Source organism: Gorilla gorilla, chromosome 4 (genome assembly GCF_029281585.2).
Source record: "Gorilla gorilla gorilla isolate KB3781 chromosome 4, NHGRI_mGorGor1-v2.1_pri, whole genome shotgun sequence".
Classification (NCBI taxonomy): Eukaryota; Metazoa; Chordata; class Mammalia; order Primates; family Hominidae; genus Gorilla; species Gorilla gorilla.
In genome coordinates, this window is record NC_073228.2 from 101,038,947 (window position 1) to 101,063,830 (window position 24,884).

The window sequence follows — 24,884 nt, forward strand, 5'->3', positions numbered from 1 at the left end:
ATAAAGCAAAGGGTGCTTATCTGGGGAAAGAAAACACTATTTGAGTTGTCAGGGTTCTGGTTCAGGTTAGGGTTGGACATCCATGTACTGTCGGTCCATCAGGCTGTTGGAATTACAGCAGCAGAACCCTTGAAGGAGGGATCACAATGGGAGCAATGTGGGATGAATGGGGATAAATGCTAAATCTGGGTACTGGAAAGGATAAAGAGAGGGCAGAGCAAAGGCCAGAGGTTTCATCTTTGTGGAAGGCCTATATTCAGAGCAGAGAGGAAGTTGAAGCCCAACTCAAACAGGCAGATAAAGAGAGATCAAAGAGATGAGCATGAGATACAGTCCCCTCGTGCCCAAGGAGACAGGGTGGTTACAGACATGGAAAAGCTGAGAATAATCACCTCTGATAAAGACCACAGAAGCTGCCCGGGAGGTGTTTGGTAAGCTTGGAGTTACGTTTGTGGGGTGGATGGCCAGAAGTCAGATTTCATAGCACTGAGGATGCAGCACAAGGAGAAGTTCAAGATCAATTCCTAAGACAACAACTTGGCACTAAAAAACATAAACTATGTTCTGAAGGCTTTACCCCGGGGAAAAGGGAACGGAGGTGATAACAGCAGAAGTGGCAGCCACTGGCGATCCTTTCTTTCCATGGTTTGGCTTCTACTCCAAAGCCACTTATTTGTGCATTCTACAAAAAGTTTCTTGTCCTTTTTGAAATAAAACTCTTATCCTAAGCTCCATTCACACCTGCGTGATAATGAACCAGCTAGTACTTACTGTACTCAGGAAGCATGCAAAGTTCTGAATCTTAGAACAGAAAGTGAAAGCAAAAATAAATTCCCCTTCAGTCAAATCTGCAGCAGCATGATTTAAGGTAACATATCAACATTTCTCTTGGGTTTGTCTTAAAATTAGAATTTTTCAATAAGAATAATGAACTGAAGGTATAGAACTGCTGTGTTGAGAAGGTTTTGTAATCTAAGGCAAGGTTCTGGGGGACCGGGGTGAATTGGGCGCGGCTGTATTAGAAAGTGTATGCAGTTGAGGCTGGGACTTGATCTAAGACTCTGCTGCACTGACTCACTCTCTTTCAGAGATCTTTTTGTCTTTTCTAAGCGTTTGTGACAATTCTTGCCTCTTCAATCCCAGGATGTTTTATTCACTGCATTGCTATTTAAGGTACAGTGCAGTATAATAGAAAGCCCACCAGACCAAAGGTCAAAGAGCTATGTTTTCATCCGGATTCTGTTTCAGACTTCCTGTGTGGATTTTGAGAAGTCACCATCCTGTTCCTTCATCTGTTTATTTAATTTAATTTATGTATTTATTTATTTATTTTGAGAGAGAGCCTCGCTCTGTCGCCCAGGCTGGAGTGCAGCAGCACAATCTCGGCTCACTGCAACCTCCACCTCCCTGGTTCAAGCGATTCTCGTGCCTCAGCCTCCCGAGTAGCTAGGACTACGGGCATGTGCCACCACGCCCGGCTAATTTTTGTATTTTTAGTAGAGATAGGGTTTCACCATGTTGGTGAGGCTGGTCTCGAATTCCTGACCTCAGGTGATCTGCCCACCTTGGCCTCCCAAAATGCTGGCATTACAGACCTGAGTCACTGTGCCCGGTCCTGTTTCTTTATCTGAACACTAAGGACTTGTACTAGCTGGCCTTTACAACCCTTACTAGTTCTAAAGTTAAAGACTGTGTGAGTAAAGCTTTTCTCTCTACTCTTATCAATCAAGTACATCTCTAGGAGTGTCTGCTACAAGTGGGGGCAGAGCTACTCCTTCATTTTGGCCATTGAATGCAAGTTACAACCTCAATAATAATCTCATATCCAACACTAATTACTTACTTCCTATATGCTCCATGCTGTGCTGTGCCAACTTCTTCACATGAATTATTTCATTTAATCATCCCAGCATGAGGAAGGTATAATTATTACACTGTTTTATGGTTGAGATAAATGAAGCTCAAAAAGTCAAAAACTTTTTCCATGATCACGTAGGTGAGGTTGGTGGAATTAGCGTTGGAATCTGGGCACTCTGATTCCAAAGCCTCAGACCCACATAATAAGCCACTCCATTTTTTTTTAAACCCTCCAAAATTCAAGCTAATAGACCAATTACGAGTGTACTTATCAGACATTCTTGGAACACTGAGATTTGTAGCAGTAATTTAATGCTTGTTTTTTAAAAAAGGGAGAAGTATCTTTATTTAATATTATTTTATTTTTGTTCCTTTAACAATACCTGTTATCTGCACTAATATTGCAAATTGAAAAATTGAAGTAATTGTTTGGATAATTAATGCTGCAGAACTTGTTAAGGATTATAAAAAGAAGAAGCAGCAGAGAAAACCTTCATGGTTTGAGTTGGAGCAGTAAGGAAGTAAGTAGAGGCAGGTGGTAGGGTGGCAGTAAGAATTGATTCCCCGAAATTAACTATGCTGTTTGTCCTAATTGTATATGTTGTAGCTTTACCCTTCGAAAAGAAAGAAACTTAGTTCTATTTACAAAGGTAGTAAATTCAGTTTGATTTAATTGTGCTTTCAAAAGTAGTGTAAAGGGAAAAGAACCAAACCTTAAAAAAAAATCTGTAAGAATATTATAAACTCAAAATTTATTTCCATGGCTTTTGACATATTGAAAATAAACTGAGGATAAATACCTACCTTGACCAGCAACCTTTACACCAGTAGCCATAAAATGAGGCCATTCAGATAATGTTATTGAAAGAGGTGAATTTCAATGCCATTTGTAGTAATAATAATAATATCTGGTATCCAAAGAATATAGAATATATATATAGAATATTCTTTGTGACTTATGAAGACAAAATAGAGACCTCTTGCACAGTTTACTTTCAGGCATACACTTAAAATTACATGTGTGCCTGTGGTTCCAGCTAATTGGGAGGCTGAGACATCAGGATTGCTTGACCCCAGGAATTTGAGGCCAGCCTGGACAACATGGTGACACATTGTCTTTCAAAAAAAATAAAATATGGCCAGGCGCAGTGACCCACGCCTGTGGTCTCAGCACTTTGGGAGGCTGAGGCAAGTGGATCACCTGAGGTCAGGAGTTCGAGACTAGCCAGGCCAACATGGTGAAACCCCGTCTCTACTAAAAATACAAAAATTAGCTGGGTGTGGTGGCACATGCCTGTAATCCCAGCTACTCAGGAGGCTGAGGGAGAAGAATCACTTGAACCCCAGAGGCAGAGGTTGCAGTGAGCCGAGATAGTGCCACTGCATTCCAACCTGGACAACAGCGAGATTCCGTCTCAAAAACATAAATAAATGAATAAAAATAAAATAGGCCGGTCACAGTGGCTCACGCTTGTAATCCCAACAGTTTGGGAGGATTGCTTGAGTTTAGGAGTTTGAGACCAGCTTGGGTAACAGGGAGACCCCCATCTCTACAAAAAAGGTAGCCGAGTGTGGTGGTGTGTGTCTGTAGTTCCAGCTACTCTGGAGGCTGAGGTGGGAGAATCACTTGAGCCCAGGAAGTTGAGGCTGCAGTGAGCTGTGATCATGATTGCACACTCTACTCCTGCCTGGGCAACAGAGCAAGACCCTGTCTAAAACATAAATAAATAAACAAAAATTTAAAATATAACCGAATGTTAAAAACATTCAACATGCAATGAATTTACACACCTGCCTTCTGCTCGCTGCACAAGAATTCAGAAGAAATTCATTACATTCAATTTTAAGGTAGGGTTTTTTGGGGGAGTCCTAAAGGGTTTTTATTTGTAATAACCAGATAACAGCTTAATTTCTGCTCTATTTTGTGGATACTTGGCCTAATTCTGACAGTGAGCAGATTTTCCCTTACTCACACATAACTTTTTACATGTTTAAGATTTTATTTGTAAATTGAAATCTTTTTTGTCATGCTATAAGTGTGTTTTTTTCTTCTAGATTAAATTCATGTATTGAAAATATTGTTCAGACCCCATGTGACGTAACTGGAGCCAGTGCAGTGCCATGAAGAACTACGAGATTAGCCTGGATATTAACTTGTCTTCTAGAGAATAGATTTCATGTTCCATTCTTCTGCAATGGTTAATTCACACAGAAAACCAATGTTTAACATTCACAGAGGATTTTACTGCTTAGCAGCCATCTTGCCCCAAATATGCATTTGTTCTCAGTTCTCAGTGCCATCTAGTTATCACTTCACTGAGGATCCTGGGGCTTTCCCAGTAGCCACCAATGGGGAACGATTTCCTTGGCAGGAGCTAAGGCTCCCCAGTGTTGTCATTCCCCTCCATTATGACCTCTTTGTCCACCCCAATCTCACCTCTCTGGACTTTGTTGCATCTGAGAAGATCGAAGTCTTGGTCAGCAATGCTACCCAGTTTATCATCTTGCACAGCAAAGATCTTGAAATCACGAATGCCACCCTTCAGTCAGAGGAAGATTCAAGATACATGGAACCAGGAAAAGAGCTGAAAGTTTTGAGTTACCCTGCTCATGAACAAATTGCACTGCTGGTTCCAGAGAAACTTACGCCTCACCTGAAATACTATGTGGCTATTGACTTCCAAGCCAAGTTAGGTGATGGCTTTGAAGGGTTTTATAAAAGCACATACAGAACTCTTGGTGGTGAAACAAGGTAAGAACTTGCTCAGGTAATTTACATTCTTTTGTGATAATTTCCTTACGAGTTACATCTCTTTGCCAGGAACAGACTTCAGCAGCCATTTATGAGAAATCCAGTAAACTATGGGGAACCCAGAAGAAGGAAAAGATCTACCATTCCTTAAGGAAACCACAGTAGAGATGTAAAGACAGGACTCAGAGGCATAAACAGCTAGAGGGTGAATAACTAGGAGGAGAGGCCAGTATATGACTGATATGATGGATATGCTTATGTGCTAGGGAAAGAGATGGTCAGTGCAGAGAGGGCTGAAATAGGGAATGCTTCTCAAAGGAAGTGAGTCTTCATCTGGGACCAGAAGGAAATGTAAGTGAGACTGGGATTGGGAGAGAGGAAGTGACAAAGTATACATTGCCTAGGTAACAGCCATGACTCATATCGAATAGTCAGAAACAAGGAACTAGTTTGGAAAATTAAGAAATATAGTCAATTTGATCAAGTCACATTCATTGAGCACATACTATGTGCCAGGCACTGCACTAGGCACTGAATGTATAATGGTGGGATCTGATGGAAGAGACAACCAGGACAAGAAAATAAATAAAATTGGCAAGATAATTGGCCAGTGTTATGAATGAAATAAAACAAGGCGCAAGAAAGGTAGAAAACGTGGCTGGAGATTGAAACTAATTCAGTTGACTGGGCAGGGAAGTGTTTGTTGAGGAAGTGAATTTAAATTGAGAGCTGAGTTTTTTTTTAAAGAGACAGTTATGAGAACATCTCGGGGCAAGTGCAAAGGCTCTAAAGTGGGATTGGTTGAGGAAGGCCAGTGTGAGCTGAGGAGAGCGAACAAGAGGGAGAAAGGGATCAGATCATGTGGAGCCTTGGGGCGTCTTGTAAGGAGTTTTGACTTTAACTCAGATGAAATGGGAAATCACTGGAAGATTCTGCTCTGATTTATGCTTTATAAAGATCAAGTCTATGTTGAGGGTATATTATAGAGAAGCAGAGTAATCATTTGGGAGGTCATTGCAGTAGTTCAGATAAGAAGTGATGCTAATTTGGGCCAGGCTAGTGGCTGTGCTTATGGAGTGAAACAATTGAACTTGGCAGTTATTTTGGAGGGCAAAACAACAGAGATTGCTGACATATTGGTCATGTGAGGTGAGGGAAAGAGAAGAATCAAGGATGCTTCATAGAGTGGATGGTTTGGTTTCCCAGGGCCAGGATCCATCTGGGAGCTAAGAGGAGTCTGGCTCAGTGCACTCTCACATTATGTGAATTGTGTTCAATTGCCAGTTGGAGAAATCTAAATTCCATGGCTTAACCACACAGGGGCATATTTTTCTCATGCAACAAGAAGTCCAGAAGTAGGGCAGCTCAGATTGCTATAGTGCTGTTCAGAGTCATCCAGGACCCAGGCTCCTTCTGTCTTTCTGCTCAGCCATCCTATGGCTTTCTTCCTAATACTTGCAAGATGATTGCTGCACCTCTAGGCATCAAGTCCACATTCTAGGCAGGAAGAAGGGGGACACGGGGGAGAGATAAGGGCAAAAAGAAACATTCCACTTGAATCTAACACTCTTCACAAAGATTTCCCACCCAATGACTTCAGCTAGACCAGAATGAGTCATAGCCTCACCAAGTCACAAGGTAGCCTGTAAGAAGTAACTCTCTTATCTGGACTTGTTGCCTTCCTGAATAAAATCAGGATTCCATTGGAACCAAGGAAGGGAAATGAGTATCAGGAAAGTGACTAGCTGTGTCTACTACATCCTGCTCTTCCCTTCCCCACTTGGGTGCTCACTGCACAGCCTGCAGCCATCCACCTAGGACAACTCTTCCCCAGGCTCCTCTCTTTCCACATTCCCTTGGTGACACTTCCCCTCATTGCAGCCACAATCCTCAGGGGCTTGTTTTCAGGCTCAGCACAGTATTGGATCGGAAAAGTGTCAACTTCTTCTCACTAAGGCACCACATAAACAATGATGGCTTTTTTCATTTTTTTCAAATGCCGAAGGCCCCATCCAAAGGACATACATCTTAGGGATACTATTCTGGGAGCTGTGGGAGATGAGAGGGGGAGATATTTGGAGTAAAGCTGTAGGACTTTCCAGCATGCCTCCCGCGATTAATTGCAGGCTATTCCTGATGCTCCTTATGGTTAATTAGTCAGTTCCCTTCATACTCAGTCACCTAGTAGGTCTGACATGTATGATAATGTACTGCACAATGTCAATTGAATCTTATGAATCTCTCTCTCTTTCTTCCTCACTTCTTCATCTAAACTACACAAATAATTCAGTTGAAAGTGGTTCTTTTGAGATGCAGAAGGTCACACTTTGCATGTAGAGTTCCAATGAATCGTGTAAGCAACAAAGATTCAGGTTTTTTTGTTTTTTCAATGTAGACTTGTTACAACCAAAATTTCATGTGAGTGAAAATTATTCCAGCCACTTAGAATTCCTTTACATTTGCAGAAACTGCTACCAAATACAAATAAAACCTTGAGGCCACAAGTGAATCATTTACATCCCTAGCCTCAGTTTCCCAGCCTGTGTCATAGAAACAAAGTAAGCTGAAGTAAAATATCCTGACAGCTTCTCTTTTTTCCCTCCTGACCTCTCTCTCCCTCTTATTTGGGCTATTCTATTCTCCCCTTCTTCTCAGTCAAAATCTGCTCTCCAAATTCACTTCTTAATTGAAGCTTAAAGTCCAAAGAGTAAATCTGTAACTGTACAGTTTCAGGCATATCCTGGTGTTGGGGTAGAGAAGTTTATCAGAGTATGTATCTATTATACCTGTCATCGTCTGAAGAGTGGCAAGCAGAGAGAACTAGAAGTACCTGGGGGCACAGGTGCCACAGACAGACCGTTAGCCAACAATGGTACAAGAATATGAAAGTCCAGCTCCTTGCCTCCAGTGAGGGACAGGTGAAGGCGTAGTTTGCATCCCAGAGCTCCCTGGGAATCAGGCTGACACTGGGACTTTGCCTGTCCTGCAGCCTTGACTGGCTTCTCCCTTTTCCCTGTCCTGCTTCCCTCACTCCCTTACCTGTTTCTCCTGGCAGGATGTTCTCAATAAGTCAGGATCTGCTTCCTGGAAATACAACTTAGGACATCACTCATGTACACAATTACTCAAATGTCTGTCTGAGGCCCTTTCAGGTTTAGAGACAGTACTGAACATTTAATTTCCTAGTGAATTTTGAAGACATGTAGACAACATGTGTACTATTTCAGTCATTTACTGGCTACGGATCCTGCTAAGGTCATTCAAGTTGTCTGAGCCTCAATATCCTTGTTTGACCTGAGTATGAATGAAATAATGTAATTAGCATTCCCAAAACAGGGCATTGCTTATGATTGATGGCTGCTAAATAAGATTTTACCTTCATTTTCCTCAAAGAGACAGTTGAGATTCACAAAGATTGCAGTTTGAGAAATCAAGTCTATTACCCCCAGGTTTGATAAGCTGTTTGCTAAATGTACAGATTCATTTCTCTTCTTGATTTCACTTGTGCATTTTGGCTGGGGGTGGGTCTTTTCACAGAATTCTTGCAGTAACAGATTTTGAGCCAACCCAGGCACGCATGGCTTTCCCTTGCTTTGATGAACCGTTGTTCAAAGCCAACTTTTCAATCAAGATACGAAGAGAGAGCAGGCATATTGCACTATCCAACATGCCAAAGGTATGTCCACTTCCAGAAACTTTTAGAAATTGTTCTCAAGTTGAGACTCAGTCTTCGTTTGTTTTTTAAAATTGCTTTCAGGATTTCAGCCATTAATTTGTTTTTATCTATCTATCTATCTATCTATCTATCTATCTATCTATCTATCTATCATCATAATTTCAATCATTCTAGACGTTAACATCATTCTGTTTGAGGCATTGTTACACAGGAAGCTTTTTTTTCCCCAAGCAAAGTGATTTATATTTTGTGTTCGTATGGAAACAGTATCTTAAATCTGTGTTTCTTGGCCAGGGATGAAATTCAGAATCTCCTAGAGCAGCACTTCTCAAACTTTAGGTTCAGATTAATGGTCTGAGAATCTTGCTAAAACTCAGATTCTGATTCAAGAAGAGGTCTTGGGTTGAAGCTTGAAGTTCTACCTTTACAACAAGCCTCCAGCCACTGCTGATGGTCCAGAGACCCCTTTTGCAGTGGCAAGGACCTCAGGGACCCTGCAGGGCCCCAACCCAAGAAATTCTGATCTAGAAGTCTATGATGGAACTTAGAAATCCCCTCTTTTAAGTTTCACAAGTAATTCTTAAATTTATTTATGAAAATTATTAATTGTGGTTATACAAGTTTTTTGTTTGTTTGTTTGTTTTGAGACAGAGTCTCTCTCTGTTGCCCAGGTTGGAGTGCAATGGCGTGATCTCGGCTCACTACAACCTCAGCCTCCTGGGTTCAAGCAATTCTCCTGCCTCAGCCTCCCAAGTAGCTGGGATTACAGGCTCCCACCACTACACCCAACTAACTTTTTGTGTATTTTCAGTAGAGACGGGGTTTCACCACGTTAGTCAGCCTGGTCTCAAACTCAGGGACCCTGCAGGGTCCAAGTGCTAGTAGAGGCAGCATATCTTTTGGACACTTATTTGTCTCTTTCATCCTGTAAGGAAACACACACTTACTGGTGACAATTGCCATGCAAGTAAACTTCTGCTGGTATTGAGAAAACAGCTAAATCCTTGTCTAGCAGTCAGTGTTTTGTACTTGGAGATTACATCACCATCCTGGAAGAACTTACACTAATACCCCATACACGTCCATTTAAGGCAATGTTAATCTACATGGGTCACTCCAGGTTTCTGAACAAAACTCAGCCTCCATGGACTGTATCGTCTTCATCTGGTGGGGATAAACCATAGCAAACGCCCATTTGCCTCCGAACCATCTATGCCACCAGCCTTCTAGTAGCCCAGACGTATTTCCCCATAGTCTCACAGCCTCACACCTCTGCCAGTAACCCCTCCACACACTTGACTAAATGGTTTTGCTGCTGAGTTTGGTCAGAAGACCACAATATACCCCATCTCTCAGCCCCTACCATAAGACAGCATCTCCTCTGCTGGGAGTGGATATCCAGAGAACACTGGTTGAATCAGCTTCCTAAAAATGGAGACTGTTGTTGGGGAAGATTAATTTGCTGGACAGAGTTCTTAAAAATTACACCCCTGTATATACTTTGACTTTTCTTACAGTATTTTATCAGTACCTCCTCTTTATTGGAGCTTAGAAATAGATTTCAAATAGAATTCAGCAAAATTAAATTCTGTAGAATTTAGTAGCAAAAACATTTGCCATCAAAGTAGACTAGATAATTTATGGTAATGCTTCAAGCTATTTTCTCTTGCCAAAGCAAATCGTAATCTTATCCAACATGTCAAACATGCTTAATAAGCTGCAGTCAGCATCATCACAAGCCTGACTCCCAGAAAGGGCTCAGGGATAGAGGTGGGGAAGAGCCTGTCTAAGAGTTGTGACTAGCTTGAAGAAAATGTTTTCAGATTATTGGATCTGTATCCATTCAGTATTTGGGGGCATTATACCATGGTGAAGACCATCTCTGAGACAAGCTGCCCAGACCAAATGAAGATAGAATTCAGTCATTACCCAGTGAGCTTGATAGATGCAGCTGACGAGACTGCAGGCTGAAAAGTTTCTGCTTCCTCAGGAGATGGACAGAAGCTTAAATTACTAATGACCTCCTTGGCCTGACTGCTTTCATTGCTGAATCAATGAAGCAAAGATAAAATAAGACCATGACTCAAGCTGTCACGCAGCAAGTGAGAGAATGAGCATCATCTTTGGAGTCACACGGTCACATCCACATCTTGGTCCTACCGTGGAACTAGCCATGTGATCAACAATTCTGTGAACATTTCTGAGTCTCTGTTTCCTCACCTGAGAAACAACACCAACCTCACACCCACATAACAGGATTAAAAGATAATGTGAAGCCTCTAGTTCAGTTTCACTTCCTGTTTTCTTTTTCCGCAGGGGTGTATTTCTTGTACAACAAATAAAGGGAAAGGGGCCATTATCTGGTATTTTACTTAAAAGCCCAGAAATTGAATTGATGCCAGTGTTGGAAATTATTGCATTTTAAGAAAATAGAAATATGTAATATTTTTGTGCTTTCAATCAACAAAATGAGATTTGGCATTTTTGTGCTTTGGGGATCTCAAAAGCAGGGCTTTTTGTTTTCAACAGAGTGTTGGGGTAAAAGCAATAGAGGTAAGAGAGGCTACAGAATACTAGGAGAGGCCATTGACCTCCTAGGAGGTCATCGATTGTCCTTCAGAGTATGAGGCTTGCCTCTAACTCACCTGCCATAAGTCATAGGCATGGTTATGAAATACTCCAGTTTTCAAGTACTGATTATTCCTTTTCCTTTCTGTAGGTTAAGACAATTGAACTTGAAGGAGGTCTTTTGGAAGATCACTTTGAAACTACTGTAAAAATGAGTACATACCTTGTAGCCTACATAGTTTGTGATTTCCACTCTGTGAGTGGCTTCACTTCATCAGGGGTCAAGGTGAGACTGAGTTCTAACATTCTACGCAGTGCAGAAAAGTGTCCTGAGAGCAATGAACTTTTGTTTTCTCATGTTTTTCATTGTTATCAAAGTATTATGTTTATATTACAAGAAGAGATAGATAAAAAACTAAATTAAAAATTATCCATAGTCCTGTCACCAAGATACAACTACTGATAATATTAATGTAAGCCTTCCAAATATTTTCTATATGTATGTCAGCATATATGGGTGTACATAGTAACAGTATTTACTTACTATATATGTAAAGGTAATTTTCAAAGTGTATATATATATACACACACACACACATACATATATACCCTTTGCAAAATAATATATTGACTATTTTTAACCCATTTTTATCAAACTATGCCATAAAAGTTGAATGTCATTTAAAATTTTAAATAATATTAATAATTGCATGGAGGTTTAATAAGGATTTTAAAATCAGTATCTTATTTTTGGGCATGTATGTTGTTTCCCACTTTTTTTTTTTTTTTTTTTGAGACAGAGTCTCACTCTGTTGCCCAGGTTGGAGTGCAATGATGCTATCTCGGCTCACTGCAATCTCCGCCTCCTGGGTTCAAGCAATTCTCCTGCCTCAGCCTCCCAAGTAGCTGGGACTACAAACACAGGCCATCATGCCTGGCTAATTTTTGTATATTTGTAGAGATAGGGTTTCACCATGTTGACCAGGCTGGTCTTGAACTCCTGACCTCAGGTGATCCTCCTGCCTTGGCCTCCCAAAGTGTTGGGATTACAGGCGTGAGCCACCGTGCCCGACAGTTTCCAACTGTTTTTTATAACTTTTTTCCCTCAATGACAGAAGATCTTTATAATTTTTAGAGTCTTCGTTGTTTGCAAAAACTTACAACAATACCTAATGATTATCTTTGTAGTTAAATATTTGCAAACATCAGTGAACACATTAAATAAATAAAAAAGAACTTCTTATCCCAAGGGACCAAATTATAGACTTAAAAACATTTTTAAAGAGTTATAAAATAATGCTTTTGAAAAATGGGCATACGCCGGGCACAGTGGCTGATGCCTGTAATCCCAGCACTTTGGGAGGCGGAGGCTGGCAGATCGCCTGAGGTCAGGAGTTTGAGATCAGCCTGGCCAACATGGTGAAACCCCTCTCTACTAAAAATACAAAAATTAGCCAGGCATGGTGTCAGGCACCTGTAATCCCAGCTACTTGGGAGGCTGAGGCAGGAGAATCGCTTGAACGCGGGAGGCAGATGTTGCAGTGAACTGACATTGCACCAGGCACTCCAGCCTGGGTGACAAGAGTGAGACTTCATCTCAAAAGAAAAAAAAAAAAAGAAAAGAATAAAAGAAAAAAAAAAGAAAAATCGGTATAAAGTATTTATTACAATTTACATACGTATTATGTTCATGAATATGTAGATATATGAGTTGTGTAGCACACATACACATCATGGCACCTCTGCACTTAGACATGGATGTCTATGCATAGACATGGATGTGCAGGAGGTGAATGGCACTTCAGAGGACAGGTTCCTGTCAGCCTCTTTGGATTCACGTCCCAGCTCTACAACTTTCAGCCTGGGTGATCTGGAGCAAGTTACTAAATCTTTATGTGTTTTTATTGCTTCACCTATAAAATGGCACCTGCTTCATAGAGTGGGTGCAAGTATTAAATTAGATTTTATATGTAAGCATTCAGCACAGTGCCTGGTAAACTGTCAAAAAATGGTGGCCGTTTACATTTTTTCTGCATAAAAGTTTTGAAGGACTTCAGTTAATTCAGAACATAAAAGTGGGTCATGAAATAAAAGTAGCTCTACACTTGGAAGGCAAGAAAATTTGAATCTAATTCTATTTTTTCTACTTGATAGCTAATTTCTTTGGGGGAGCCATTGAACATATTTGAGCATTTCTTAGTTTAAAGCAAGCTTGACAGAGGGCAGATCCAATAAGTTCTTCATGGCTTCCCACATAGGTCTAGAAGAAGCCTATGTTTTATGTGAATTGTGTTTGTGGTCATCATTTTGGAAAGCTAGTTGACAAGTGTTAAAGTATATCATAGAGATGAACTCAAGTGGGTTCCTCTCTATGATATACTTGGATTATGATACAATGGGTTAATATGATTTGAAAGTTACAGATGAGCACTGAGGAAATGGATTGTAACAGAAGATTCAGGGGTGTTTGTAATTTTCAACACTGACTTTTGCTTTAATACTTCACAGAACCTCTTATCCTTATTGACAACATGCTTAATGGTATCTTAATACTTTCTTGAAAAGATACAGTCTGCCTTTCTGTGTGAGAGGGTTATCAGGAATGGAATTATGCCAGGGAGCTGTCATTCAAAAGCCTCTTCTGATCCACATTTCCCAGGTGTCCATCTATGCATCCCCAGACAAACGGAATCAAACACATTATGCTTTGCAGGCATCACTGAAGCTACTTGAGTTTTATGAAAAGTACTTTGATATCTACTATCCACTCTCCAAACTGGGTATGTTCAAATTCCACATTATTGTCTTCATTTTTGCTCATAAAACTTGCTTTGATCTCTTCCCTCTTTCTCTTTCTATGTGATTTAAATGAGCACTGAGGAATTCAGTTAGCTCAGGAAAAAATAATTTGTTCCTCAGAGATGATTCTTGAGTGTAGAAAATAAAATATTTATGACATGCCCCAACAGTGTGGATCATTTCTCTGTTCTTTTATCAGGTTTAACGTTAACATATCTGCATCGAACTCTTTCCCAGGCTGATCAGAAAGGGCACACACTGGAGGCTGGGACGGAAGCCAGGTAGAGGGTCCAGGAAAGAGATGGGGAGAAAAAGAAGGAACACAGTGACTGCTCTGTTCAAAATAGGGGTCCACATGTCCAAGATGCTGTGGCTCCCTGTGGCGGACATCAACGCTCTCATCCATTATGTTCCTCTTCTGTGGGAGGGAAACACACCTCCCGTCGTGCTGCTCTTCTATGCCCAGCAGCATTGATTAGAGAATGGATTTTCCATTAAAAAATACATACACACACACACGCATTGCATATTAGAATTAGAGGGATTTCTGGAGGAATCACCATACCTTATTTGTACAAGGTCAGCAATCTTTTATAAAAGTTGTCAAAAGTTTATGTAGAGAGAGAACTGAAAACTATGCTTCCATCCGTTATCTATGCTGGGCACTGAGGTTGGATGGTAAGACTGTGGAACAGATTTTTAAAAAATTGCAGGAAACAGATCATCTGGTTGTGGTAGTAGGTCTTTACATGAGATGATACTCATAGTCCATCTTGCTTTTAATTTTCTATCTTAAAAAATAAAAAACGTTATTTTTAGAAGGTTGTAGAGAAGCGATCCCCAACGTTTTTGACACTAGGGACCAGATTTGTGGAAACAATTTTTCCACGAAGATTGGGTGGATGGTTTTTGGATGAAACTGTTCCACCTCAGAGCATTGGGCATTAGATTCTCATAAGGAACACGCAACTTAGATCCCTCACATGCGCAATTCACAATAGGATTCATGCTCCTATGAGAATCTAATGCCACCTCTGATCTGGCAGGAGGTGGAGCTCAGGCAGTCATGCTCTCTCGCCCACCGCTCACCTCCTGCCATGCAGCCCAGTTTCTAATAGGCCATTGACAGGTACTGGTCCGCGGCCCCGGGGTTAGGGACCCCTGCTGTAGAGCATATAAAAACTGAAGAAAGTTTCATAGCATATAAAGATTAGTGCTTGGGGTTTCTGACAGTGACAAAACAATTTTTTTCCTTTGGAATTTAGGATATACTTCTTATCCTGTCCTTTTTCGCCTCTTGCCCTCAACTCCAATGCATTTTCCTTACATAAATTAAAAGGGACCATCAATTGGCATACAGTTCCAGGCTTAAAAAAATTAAAAGCTATATCCAGGGACTTATTTCGATAGTTCCTGAGTCTTACTCTGTTATTATTGTGCAGGTTCTATATACCCTTTAGTACAGATATACTAAATCCCATTTACACGTAATTCACTGCTGTACTTTAGATCAAAAGTCAAGGAAAGATTAATAACAGCCATCAACAATATTAATGTTGTTCTTGAAAAATGCAGTCTTAAAGAGCATATGAAATATCTTTAAGACTAACGGAAAAGAAGCATGCAGCTTAGGAAAAAATAGAGCAGATATAAGTCCCACTACTACAAAATCATCAATGCAATTTAGAAGAAAAGTCATTCCCACATTTGAAGTGCTAATGAATACTAATCTTTATTAGTGCTAATTTAGTTTTTGATTGTGTTATGTATACTTGTTTTTAATGTACTAGAATTAACCAGTATTAACTCCAGACAATGTAATTATAAGCCAAGTGACTTGGTTCATTTCAAACTTTTAAAAAATTATCTTTTTTTCCAGCTAAACAGAACATTTTAGCTAGCAGAACTCAAAGACTAAATATTAGCCAGAAATTTTTTAGCCTACGTGAAATCATTAGCAAAGGATAGTAAACCATGCACATACACTTATACCTGTATATGTATATGTGTGTGTGTGTATGTATATATGCATGTATATATGTATATATATATGTGTATATATACACACACACACATATACATATACACACACATATACAGGTACATATATATGTATATACACACACACACATACAGGTATATATATGTGTGTCTGTGTGTGTATATATATATATATATGCCCATATACGGCATATATATATACACACACACACACACACACATATATGATATACACACACACACACGTTATGCAAATTAGTGCATTATACCTGAGTTGTTTAAATGATTAGATTGCACTTTTTCCTCCCACAACACTTTCTTAAGAAGTAGAGGAAATATCAGTGTTGAAAAGGAAATTGAAGTCAGAATCAATTCCCAGAGCTTTTTTCCTCTGCTGTCTTAGAAGGACATGTGCTCATAATAGAGGCTATATTTGCTGGAAATATCAATCGAAATATTGACTATAGAGATGGCTCCTAAGAGGTGTTCTCCTGAAATTAAAATCATGCATCTTTTTGTTTTTTCTAAAAATGAGTTCATTATACGTTTTGATGAATCTCAAACATATTAGAAATTATTTGATACCTTTTTTAAAGTTTTCAGCAGTACTAACATAAAACACAATATGATTGTTTTAAATAAATTATTTTCTTGGCAGTAAGGCACCCAAAATATTTTCAGAGTTCAGCACTTTCAGGAAGAAAATGGTTAAATGTCCATATGTTACTTCATCTATAAAACTCTTTGTACAACTTATTCCACTTGATAATGGGCACTGATTATTTTCAGCGCAACTATAAGACACCCTGTCAATGTTAAGATATTCTTGATGTTTTCAAAAAGTCTGCTTAAATATGCTTAAAGGATCATAGTGTATTTGAGCAGAGAGCAAATTCTATTTCTGGTGTGGGAGCCATAAAACTCAAGTATGGTTGTTCTTATTTCTTAGATTTAATTGCTATTCCTGACTTTGCACCTGGAGCCATGGAAAATTGGGGCCTCATTACATATAGGGAGACGTCACTGCTTTTTGACCCCAAGACCTCTTCTGCTTCCGATAAACTGTGGGTCACCAGAGTCATAGCCCATGAACTGGCGCACCAGGTACTTGGCACTCATGACATTATCTCGATATGAGTTCAAAATAACATTATATAGAACACGACCAATCTTCCTGAAACAAAATAAATCATCTCATTTACCTCTAGAGGGGAACTTAGAGACTACTAAACCTAACACAACATGTCAAGTAGCACAGTACTCAGTCTCTGAACTGTGGTGTGCATACTGGAATTTTATTACGAGAAGTAGCCATTAAATTTATCCTCTAAAACCTTTCAAAGCAAAGCCTTCAAATGTCATTTGGGAAAAGAAGGGAAGTGACTATACAGACACATGAAGCACAGAATTGGAAACCCTACAAATAAAGATTTCTACTAAAAATATTTCTCCTTATATCCCCTGGTACTCTGGCATTCCAATCTAGGGCAAAATCACTCTTCCTTCAGTTGGAACCTGTGCTTACATGGCCATAATGAAATACTTCAAGTGAAATTTGATGGGCTGATGATCCTGAGCACATACTTAACTCTCTGAAGTTCAGTGTCCCCATCTATAAAATTAAGTTAATAATAGCTCTATTTCATAAAGCTGTTGTGAGGATTATGGATAGGGAAAGTGTGCGGATCACATAGTAAGCACTCAATAAGTGTTAGTTATTAATGATGATGACAACGGCCACTACATCTACAAGAAATACTACTATTTCTTGCAAAATAACTTATCTAAGGGCCATCTATCAATGCTGTATTACATACAAATGTGGAATTGTAAAACTAGGTCTATAGATATTGGAGACTATTCCCTCTATTTCATTTCTGAAAACTCTCAGTAATGCAGTAAATTATTAAAGTCACCAAAATTGTCTTTCACCAAGTGGGCAAATATCATTCTGTTGTAGAATCTGGTAAAATCTCTTATTTAAAACATTTTAACTTTATCCTTTATCGTCACCACAATAATGAGCTGTTGTTCTTTAAAGCAGTGAACTAAATACTCTGTTACACAGAGAGCCATGCTCAACACTGTGCCTCGAGAACACATGGGCTGCTTCCTTTGGTTCAAAATCTCCCCACTGGCGCATTTTAGGTGTTTTGATCATGAGTCACCAGGAGCTCTAAAGCACTTAACTGAGTCTGGGGATTTCTAATCTTTCTGCCAATTGTTTGTAGGGAAGTGCTCTGTGAGCTCTACCTCTGAGGCTCCATGCTCCCTCTGGCCCTCCCTTTAATAGCTTCTCTTCCACGGAGATGCAGTCAAGTGCTGAAGCAGCAAACAGCACTGGAATTTTTGCCCCCACTTTTTTGTCTTCCCATTGATTACCATGTTAACATGTCACTCTGTGCATAACCCTGGCAAAGATTCCCTCATGTCAACTGTCTTAGCTTGGCATACAAGGTTCCCATGACCCAGCTCCTTTTTACCTCTCCAGCCTCATCTCTTGCCTACACCTAAGCTTTAGCTATCCAAGATTACCTGCCATTTTCTGAACATGCCAGGTTGTGTCACTCTGCCTTTGCTCCTACTACCTGATATTCAGCATACCTGAGTACTATTTACAAGGCTCAGGAAATGAACACTGTCCTGGCAAAACTGATTATTTCCTCCTGGAATCCCCTCTGTCCCTGGCAAAGACATTGATCTTAGCACCTGCTTTACTGTATTTATTTGTCTACTGGTTGACCTCCATCATTTGTATTGAGGCAGTGGCTATATTATATACATCTTTGTATTTCTAACATATGGCATGGTGCCAGGAATGCAGTAGGTTCTCCGTAGGTATTTACTGAATGAATGAATAAACTAGTCTTGCTAACTGGTAAAGTGGCTAGAATCAGTTTATCCTGTACTTCTTATATTCACCGGTTTTCAAATTGAGGAAACACCTCTCCCTCTCCATGAATGCCCTTCAGAAGATTGCTGCCCACTTGTAAAGTAATCTGAAGACTGTCAGAAAAGGAATAGTTCTTAAACTGTTTCTAGAAGCTATAGACTTATAATTTTCTGTTCTGCAACTATAACCAGGCTCTTCTGAATCTTAGAATGTTATTGTTGGAGCTTTGGTCCGTCTAGAGATTGCAATCTTAGAGACATACACTAGATGTGCAGTATTAGGCATATAGACTAAATAAATAAAACATAAAAGCGCATAAAAGAATAGTAATATTTAAAATGCATAATACAGATCAAATATAGGTAAAGGGTAAATATGTGAATTATCTTTATGCATCCTTTTTATTTGATTTATATATTTTTTAAATCTTAGACCTTTATTGTTTCTAGTGGCCCACTGAAGTAAGTCAGGGGCAGAGGTTAACAACTGAATTTGCTCTTCAGTAATATTATATAACAACCTGAGAGCCCTAAATGAATTCTTATGATTCTCCTAAGTACCTGCTACTTAATATAAAAAGATAACTTCACCCAGGACACTTGGATTTATATTTCTCCCTTGAACATCATCATATATCAAGGACAAGGTGAGATTGTTTTTATTGGGCAGGAAAGAAAAAAACTACCTCCATAAAGTGTTCCATTTTCTTTCTTAATATTAAATCTAATAACTAGGAAATGTTGGGCAGATAGAATGAAAGTCGAAGAGTTAAGGGCATTGAGAACACACACAAAAAAAGAAAAAAGAAAACCAAGCAAAAATGTGGTGGTGAGAATAAGAAGGCAAGGAAATCAGTAGAAGAAAATTGTACAGAGAGAAAAGGGTAGCAAAGAGAGAAGAGATATCCTAACTAATAAAAAAAAGTTAGTAACCATTGTATTTTTTTGCTAAAGTTAATAATTTTTATTTGTTTAACTTCTAATAATATTGAGTTTTTACCTCCTAGTGGTTTGGCAACCTGGTCACAATGGAATGGTGGAATGATATTTGGCTTAATGAGGGTTTTGCAAAATACATGGAACTTATCGCTGTTAATGCTACATATCCAGAGCTGCAATTTGTAAGTTCACAATTCTGTGTATCATACTATACGGTGTAAAGAATCATCAATTCACTATTAAAATTTCAAGTGAATGTTAAACAGAAAAACTACATAATGTTGTGGTTTTTGAACATATGGCATTTTGTTTGATACACGAAACAGATCACAGAACTGGATGAAACATTGAAGGTTTTAGAAAACAATCAACATAAATCTGTCACCCCAAAGTCTGTAAAGAGAGAAGGCAAACTAATACAATTGTAGAACTGTGTATGTGGGTTGAGAGGAAAGAACATCACTGTTTGTATACATCCGCACAGGAATGCCCATGGCTACTAGGTACTATAGAGAGTTCTCGGCATGTAACCTGAAATCAACATCACTGGGGGTGTACTTTTCTAGAATTTGCAAAGGGTCTGCTGGCTTCCCCAAAATGTGTGAAGGGATTTCTTCAGGTACATCTTTTTAAAAAACGAATATAGTGGTCTGAACACTACACAAATTTGCATATCAAGGTGGTTAGTAATGGTTAATTAGGTCTTTGGGATATATATTTAGTCCAGTACACTATAGACAGACATGGATTCAAAGTTAGGCTCTTCTTGTTACTGTGTATGCACTGAATTTGTGGCTTAATGCCAAAGCTTTATGTATTCTTATTTGTAAAATGCATATACCATATCTCCCTTGCAGAGGTGTTGACAGGATTGCAGATGATAGGTCTAGGCACGTAACAAGTATTCACTAAATGGAAACCATTATTTTATTTCTGTATTCAAGGGCTGGTACATGGTAAACATTCAGGCAATGTCTGAAGGAATATTGGATTTGTATCTTTTTAAAGTAGAGAAACTTTAAAAAGATGTATTCCCCTTTGGCCAAAGGGGAATACATACAAGAAAAGAAACATCTTCCAAGAAATATCGATTGAAATCTTATCTCTAAGAACATCTTACTAAACCTACTATGTTTTCTATTGCTTTTACAGTGTCAAATAGAAACTAAAACTAAACATTTTTCTCCCTGTTTAGGATGACTATTTTTTGAATGTGTGTTTTGAAGTAATTACGAAAGATTCATTGAATTCATCCCGCCCTATCTCCAAACCAGCGGAAACCCCGACTCAAATACAGGAAATGTTTGATGAAGTTTCCTATAACAAGGTAGTAAATATCACGTGCAGGTGGAAGGTCTGCTTTCAGAAGAAATGTAATAATGACTATAAAATCAGCAGTTTAAGTCATTGGTGCCAGTTCCTGCTACTTGTTTCACTTTTTATTTGTTCACTTTTCAGACATCACACATATTCGGTAAAATTTAAGCTTCATTTAAAAACATACCATACTACCATTTTCTTTATCTCTTTTTTCAACTCTTTTGTTTTTTTTTTTAAAGGGAGCTTGTATTTTGAATATGCTCAAGGATTTTCTGGGTGAGGAGAAATTCCAGAAAGGAATAATTCAGTACTTAAAGAAGTTCAGCTATAGAAATGCTAAGAATGATGACTTGTGGAGCAGTCTGTCAAATGTAAGTCATATGATGGGTAACGATAGACTGTTATTTAATCTAGAAAGTAACAGAATAATTGTGAATGTTTATAAATAGCTATATATTGTCAGTCGACCATATTTATTCTGCTTGCTATGTTGTCGTGGTCTATAGAAGGCAGCACTTCCCTTTTTCCTCTAACACCACACTAGGATGTCATGCTGGGGTGGCCCCAGGGGCTCACTATTTGACCTGACTTTCTTTGGTTTCTCTTCTACGACTAATCCTACACTTTTATGTTCCCTTGATCTAAAATCTTTAAAATGTCGTAATTTCTACCATATAACACCTAATCTCTGGCAAATTTTAAGGTTGTCAACTGTATTCCCCAATGTGTATATATTTGTTGAGCAAAACTAATCTTCTCTCTTATAAGAAGAAACCTTGCTCAATCTCTAGATCATTGTGCCTATATTTCTAGTGCCTTTACTAGCTGAAATGCCCTTTCTTCTTTCCAACAATTCAAATGCCACCCAACTTTCAAGATCCAGCTGAGATTTCACCTCCTCCTTACAGACTGTTCCAGCCCTCATTTGTTTGCCTGTCTGCTAAATTCTTAGCAGTGCACTTATAATCTGTTCCACATAATAGTACCCTCTTTTATTGTTTTTATTAGTTCAATAATGATAATGTGCTTAAGAACAAAAATTGTGTGTATTCTTTTTTTAATGTGATAGCACCTAGCATATGTTGATCCTACAATAGTGATTAATAAGCAGTTAATGATTGATTAAAGAACTTATGGTCTCTTTGTCTTTGGGATTCATGTAGATAATAGGAAAGGCAAAGCAGAAAAATTCAGTTAATTCAGATGATTCTAATAATTATTAAAATATTTTAAAATTTCCAACTGCAAAGAAAATAATTTTTTATAGAACCATTAGACCCAGAGAACTCATACTTGTAATTAGAAGAACCCTAAGTCATTGTAGACAGAAGAGATCCTTTCTTTTTTACAAGCACTTGTGTCCCAGGGACAGTAATAATATTGTTTAATATTTATGCAGCAGTTTACTGTTTAAAAACACTTTCATGGCTGGGTACAATGGCTCACGCCTGTAATCCCAAGACTTTGGGACACCAAGGTGGGTAGATCACTTCAGGTCAGGAGTTTGAGACCAGCCTGGCCAATTCGTGGAACCCCGTCTGTACTAGAAATACAAACATTAGCTTGGCATGGTGGTGCTTGCCTGTAATCCCAGCTATTCATGAGGCTAAGGCAGGAGAATCACTTGAACCCAGGAGCTGGAGGTTGCAGTGAGCCGAGATTGCACCACTGCACTCCAGCCTGGGTGACAGAGCGAGACTCTGTCTCAATAATAATAATAATAATAACAATAATTAATAATAAATAAAAAATCAAAGTTAAAGAATAAAAAGCACTTTCATGTTGATTATCTCATTTGATATTTTTGTGCCCTTATAAAGCACACTTATGGTCCAACTGATGTGTGATTTTGTGGTTAAAGAAACAAAATCCAACAATCAAAAATTATTTCACAGCTCCTATTTTTTTACTTGCATTTCTTGAAAATCCTGAGACGTCTTCAAATACATAGTTTTTACTTACAAAAATACTTATAGGCCTGGTGCGGTGGCTCATGCCTGTAATCCCAGCACTTTGGGAGACCTAGGCAGGCAGATCGTGGGGTCAGGAGATCAAGACCATACTGGCCAACATGGTGAAAACCTATCTCTACTAAAATACAAAAAAAAAAAAAAAAAAATTAGCCAGGCATGGTGGAGCACCTGTAATCCCAGCTACTCGGGAGGCTGAGGCAGGAGAATCGCTTGAATCCAGGAGGCGGAGTTGCAATGAGCTGAGATCACACCACTGGACTCCAGCCTGGCGACAGAGTGAGACTCTGTCTTAAAACAAAACAAAACAAAACAAACAAACAAACAAAAAACATATGAAGATGCTCTTTACTATCCATTTCCATCACCCACCGTCAGTGGTCCAGACACTCTTTCTCCATGCTTCCGCTTAAGCTTCTCAACACCAAGTATTGTGTTGCTTCTCTCTCTCATCCCTCTCCATTTCCCTCTCCCTTGCTATGTGTGTATGCATGTATGTATATTTGTAGACATCAGTTTTGCTCCCCTCCAACACGGAAGAATCTATCATTTGGTGTGCATACTGCAGTAGAGGGTGGGAGTTAAAAAGAAAATTTGGCCAGCAATTACCAGATCATTTTAGGCCAGCGGTGTAAATTCCTGTGTTATTTTTTGTCACATCATGCTTATAATCATCTCAAAAGATAAAGGAATCATCATTACTCCATGTTTATAAGTGAGAAAACTGATACTAAGGGACAGATTTGCCCAAAGTCACCAAGTCAGTGAGAAAATCAGTACTTAAAATTTGTCTTCTGACTCTAAGTCCAATAGTTATTCAATTATATCACAGCTAGTTCCTAGTTATAAGAAAAGTCCTCCATCAATCTTCCCCTAAAGGTCCTAGATTTTGACCAACTCCCTTCTGACACCAAAGGGCCCTGTAGTATTAAAATAATAAATTACTGAAAATATCTTGCCCACCATTGTGTCACATAAAGTCAATTCTAATACATGTCAATAGCAACTTGAGAATGAGAAGAATTATTTGCTGTTATCTTTCATAAGATCATTTAAAGGCATTTGAGAGCCTTAGCACATACTTCATTTTTTCTCATTTGCAGTTGCCCTTAAGTACTGGTTATTCAAGGGTCGATTGCCAAGTTGGTACTTTTCTTAATTCTTATTTTATTCCCAGTTAGTTCGAAATATTTTACACTCATCACATGCTGTTGTGATAGCCACTGTAGGAATACCTTGGTAAACAAAGGTGTTTCCCCTACTGTCAAAGCACTTGCAATATGTCAGGGGAGAGTTAACAGTACTAGACAGAGTTGCCTGCATGCTAAATAGGGGCAGACATAACATGCATCATGAAATAATAAAATAGGACCTTTCTTAAGGGAAAGAGAAGAATTGGATAGAAAATTCAACGAATTGATTCTTCCTTAGAACGGTTATTGACTTTATTGAACTTTTTAAGGAAACTTTACACATGCGTATATATAACACAAAGAAATAACTTTTGTGGACTTCTATCCCAGGTCACTGCATTTCCATTTTTATGTTCATTTTCATGTCTGGATGGATTATTTCATATAGCTCTTTTAATAAATGCCTGCATCCATGGCTAATGTGCACGTTCAGCCAACTAATGATGCCTACATTGCAGTGCTCTTTTGTTCTTGTTTTGTAGAGTTGTTTAGAAAGTGATTTTACATCTGGTGGAGTTTGTCATTCGGATCCCAAGATGACAAGTAACATGGTAAGGATAAAGAGAGTCACAGAGTAGAAGAGATCTGTGGAATAGCCTGACCTAGAGTGAGTATGACATACAGAGTAGCCCACCTGTCCCTTTTAAAAGCTGGAGAGAAAGAGAGCCCCCACGATTTTCTCTAAAACAAAACTGAAGGGGAAATGCTTGGAGTATTTAGGGGGACAATGCTGTTGCTACTATATTTTTGTTGTTATAGTTCGGCTTTCCTACAACCCCACTGCTAGCTAAAAATATCTCAGCGCAAAATGTTTTTGAGTGGTTATTACTGCATTGGCATCCCTTAAGCTCTGAAAAATGCCAAAATAAGTATGCTGTTAGGTTTGGAAATACAGTATATGTTTTTCTTTTTCCTTA

At 38.9% G+C, this 24,884-nt stretch overlaps 1 protein-coding gene across 2 annotated transcripts in view; it reads left to right on the forward strand.

Annotated features, from left to right (window-relative positions):
• The first annotated feature begins 272 nt into the window (after positions 1-272).
• Positions 273-24,884, forward strand: part of ERAP2 (endoplasmic reticulum aminopeptidase 2) — a 43,769-nt gene continuing 19,157 nt past the window's right edge. The window contains exons 1-10 of one of the 2 annotated variants that reach the window (XM_031010872.3): positions 273-431; positions 3,913-4,609; positions 8,147-8,285; positions 11,005-11,139; positions 13,513-13,633; positions 16,603-16,757; positions 19,553-19,666; positions 20,680-20,811; positions 21,044-21,175; positions 24,450-24,518. In XM_031010872.3, coding sequence (XP_030866732.2) covers positions 4,035-4,609; positions 8,147-8,285; positions 11,005-11,139; positions 13,513-13,633; positions 16,603-16,757; positions 19,553-19,666; positions 20,680-20,811; positions 21,044-21,175; positions 24,450-24,518 — 1,572 coding nt within the window. In that variant the 5' untranslated portion in view covers positions 273-431; positions 3,913-4,034. Of the gene's footprint in view, positions 432-728; positions 869-3,912; positions 4,610-8,146; positions 8,286-11,004; positions 11,140-13,512; positions 13,634-16,602; positions 16,758-19,552; positions 19,667-20,679; positions 20,812-21,043; positions 21,176-24,449; positions 24,519-24,884 lie in introns of those variants that run through there. The other variant, XM_055387187.2, reaches the window with a different exon arrangement.